At 44.0% G+C, this 3,953-nt stretch overlaps 1 protein-coding gene across 1 annotated transcript in view; it reads right to left on the bottom strand.

Moving 5' to 3' along the window:
- The window catches only part of LOC133107601 (cAMP-regulated D2 protein-like), a 10,648-nt gene extending 7,213 nt beyond the window's left edge, over positions 1 to 3,435 (bottom strand). The window contains exons 1-2 of the mRNA XM_061216587.1: positions 3,076 to 3,435; positions 237 to 438 (exon numbers count right to left, since the gene is read on the bottom strand). Of these exons, the coding sequence (XP_061072571.1) occupies positions 237 to 438; positions 3,076 to 3,435 (562 nt within the window). The remainder of the gene's footprint in view (positions 1 to 236; positions 439 to 3,075) is intronic.
- Positions 3,436 to 3,953: the final 518 nt, after the last annotated feature.

Here is a 3,953-nt window from a genome sequence, read left to right as displayed (position 1 = left end):
GAGGAGAATGGCCAGACTAGTCAAAGCTGACAGGAAGGTGACAGTAAAGCAAATAACCACACATTACAACAGTGGTATGCAGAAGCATCTCTGAACACACAACGCATCATAACTCTAACTGGATAGGCTAGAGCAGTAGAAGTCTAATAAATACATAATGACGTGCTCAGTGAGTGTGTATTTACTGGGTTTGATTGGAGCAAGGCCAGCAGTGGGGAATGGAAAGGAGGTCTTACCAAGCCGGTACTCCAGGCTCACCACCACAGTGTGGGTGAAATTGCTGATGAACCTCCCGTCATATAAGGGTTTGGAGGCCGAGCCAGCGATGAAGTCCCCTCCATGGATCCACACCATCACCGGCAGAGGTTTCAACAGCGGAGACTTCAAATCAATGTCCAATGGCACAAAGATGTTGAGGTATAGACAGTCTTCACTGACCTATGGAAACATCCATCCATCCATCCATTATCTTAACCCGCTTATCCTGAACAGGGTCGCAGGGGGGCTGGAGCCTATCCCAGCATACATTGGGCGAAAGGCAGGAATACACCCTGGACAGGTCGCCAGTCCATCGCAGGGCACACACACCATTCACTCACACACTCATACCTACGGGCAATTTAGACTCTCCAATCAGCCTAACGTGCATGTCTTTGGACTGTGGGAGGAAACCGGAGTACCCGGAGGGTACCCACGCAGACACGGGGAGAACATGCAAACTCCGCACAGAGAGGCCCCGGCCGACGGGGATTCGAACCCAGGACCTCCTTGCTGTGAGGCGGCAGTGCTACCCACTGCACCATCCGTGCCGCCCTATGGAAACATATTACCAAAAATCTTACAGGCAAAATAACATCAAATCACCAATACTATAATTTTTTATCTTTAAGTGATCAGATTACAGTCATATGCGATTGTTGCAGAACATGCACAGAAGTATTCTGGAGTGCTTGTGTGAGGCTCAAGTGTTTAGTGTGATGGTGATGTCTGCACTTATTGATATTGTAAATTCCTTGCCACTGTCTTGCATATTCTGGCTCTTTACACAATGGGGGTTTACTGGACATCCCAATAATGTTTATATGTAGACATTTTGCAGAAACTCTTTTCCAGAGAAACTTAAACACGCTGTAAGGGTAATTTTCTTAATTGGTTCTTAATTGACAATGTGTGTTAACATAAAGACAATCACGTGATTACAAATAACCTTTTAGTGATAATCCTTATTATTATTAGATCACTTTCTGAATTAAGTGCTTACTATGAGTCTTTCTCTGTCTCTCTCCAGCAGACAGACCAATGTCCCTGCTTCTCAGCTAGCACATTCTGGTCTTACAGCAAGGTCAACAAGGGGTATTCAGAAGACAAAATACTGATAAACGTTCGTGGCCAGCTTCATGTCTTTTTGTTTCGGTAAAGCCCCCCCTTCAGGAAAAGTGTGTATAAGAGTCTTACTATGTCTGATTCAAATCAGAAAGCCGGTAAGCTTTCTCACTTTCTGTAATTTCTTTGCAAATAAATACGAAAGTTAAATGGATCTGTTTCATCAGACGATGCTCACCTGTGATATCTTATTTGTGCATGTTAAAAAGGGAATTTTTCCCCGCACAACACACAGCCTACTTTTTTTTTACAAGCAATCCAGACTTCACTGTTGTCTTTTTGTTAAGTACCTTCTGATTCGTTCTTGGGAGAAATGTCAGTCAAAAGGACCAATGAGAGCCCAGATATCATCTGAACTGAATCGTCTGTGTCGGTGTCTCCTGCCTCCAGCTACAGCACAATTACACTGACAACTACTGGACAACTACTGCACAACTACTGACAACTACTGACAACTACTGCACAACTACTGACACCTACTGACAACTACTGCACAACTACTGGACAACTACTGACAACTACTGCACAACTACTGACAACTACTGCACAACTACTGACAACTACTGCACAACTACTGCACAATTACACTGACAACTACTGCACAACTACTGGACAACTACTGCACAATTACACTGACAACTACTGCACAACTACTGCACAACTACTGTGCAATTACACTGACAACTACTGCACAATTACACTGACAACTACTGCACAACTACTGCACAACTACTGGACAACTATTGCACAACTACTGGACAACTACTGCACAACTACTGGACAAGGAATGTACCTAACAACTCTGGGAAGCTAGCAATGATACGTATAATAACTCCCAAAAACACGTTCTTGTCTCAAGTACATCGACTTGATGCTATTTAGAACTACTTGTAAAATCACCTCATGTTAGACTATTTGATACTGCTACAGCCAATGAAAATGTATGAGTTATTAAAATTATTGTGGAAAATAACATTTTGGAAATCTCATGAACACAATGAATGTTTTTTCCTTTAATATGCATTTAATGCTGGTTTTAAAAGAAGTGTGAGGGCTTTCTGCATGTAGGCAGAAAAACGCAGGACAATTATCCAAAACATACAGCCAAAGCAACCAAACCTTAGTTTCTTTCAGGCCAAAAAGAATGAACATGCCTTTCACTTGCTGAAGACCAGACTGAAGGGAAATAGCCCCCAAAACAAGAGCTGAAGAGGGCTGTAGTAAAGGCCTGGCAGAGCATCACCAGGGAGAGACCCAGCATCTGGAGATGTCAACAGTGATTGCAATAGATTTGCAACAAAAATATTGGATATTGTGACTATTTCAATTTGTCTTCATTTGTCCGATTACTTTTGGTCCCCTCAAATTTGGGGAGTATGTTCCCACCCAATGTAGTTCACACAACATGGATGTACAAACCTAATCAAATTAAAGCTGAAAGTCTGCACTTTAACCACATAGTGATTTTTTGCTGGAAACAACAAAAAAATGTCACTTATCTGACAAAGTGTATTGTCTACGTTAACAAAAAAGCCTATAATGTGTGAGCATGTTTATGCTTTCATCGCCACTGTAAGATAAGTGTCTAAACCGTGACACAGCATGCATGCGTTGTGAGCCAGGAAGCACCAATGGACAGGGAAAGTACTTTTGACTGAAATTCTCAGTTTATATGTGCAGCTGATGCGTTACCTTTGCGGGGCACTCGTCAGAGATGGGTCCACTGCATGCCTGCATACAGGCGGGTCTCGGGAAGGTGCAATCGTGCACTCCTTTCCAGGGCGTTACCGCGGCGGGGGGCTTCCACCGCCTCTCGCCAACTGGTGGGTCAGCAAACGGGATTCCATAAAATATGTGCGCCTTGTCTACTGTAAGCCCCTTCAGCATTCCGTATTTTGTTTGAACTTGCGGACCATCCGGCGCAGATCCGTGACCCAGTACAGTCCGAGAAGCATACCCAGAATCTTTAGAAATGTCGTTCTGCGCGGATTCCAGTGCGCTTCTGTCCAGTCGCAGCGCCGGGCCCGCGAAAACGGGCTCTCCTCGCGCCATCAGGCTGGCAGAGACCGCCCCCGTCAGCGCCTCAAAGCTAACTTTGTTGCCAGATGAAGTGAAAATTAACGTGACACAGGATAAAACGAAACCGGTGGTAAAAAGCGCGACTATAACATTACAATATGTCATATTTACCGTCTGATGGTGACCTTTTAAATAACTGCATCGGGTTTCCAAATTTTCCTGTTTCCTTCAGATAATCAGTGTCGGGAATGGCTTTGGTGTTAGTACCCTACATTGATATGAATGCCATGAGCTCCTACAGTTCGCACTTGTGACTCCAATTTATTCCAAATGTCTTGGAACGCAGCTGTTTCCGAGACAAAATCTCCCTTTGTACCACGGTCTGTTTCGTAAATAGCACTAGTGATAAAACTCCCAATAATTGGACACAACTGGTCTGCTGTTTGTCTAATACAGGACCGCATGATGCGCATTTATCACAACTGGGGCCAAAACTGAATATGTGGGCTACATCATGTAATGTCCACCGCTTGAGAAACACAGAAAGCAGG

Source organism: Conger conger, chromosome 13 (genome assembly GCF_963514075.1).
Source record: "Conger conger chromosome 13, fConCon1.1, whole genome shotgun sequence".
Taxonomy (NCBI): Eukaryota; Metazoa; Chordata; class Actinopteri; order Anguilliformes; family Congridae; genus Conger; species Conger conger.
The sequence above is the reverse complement of the archived record's forward strand: the minus strand, read 5'-3'. Positions and strand labels throughout refer to the sequence as shown.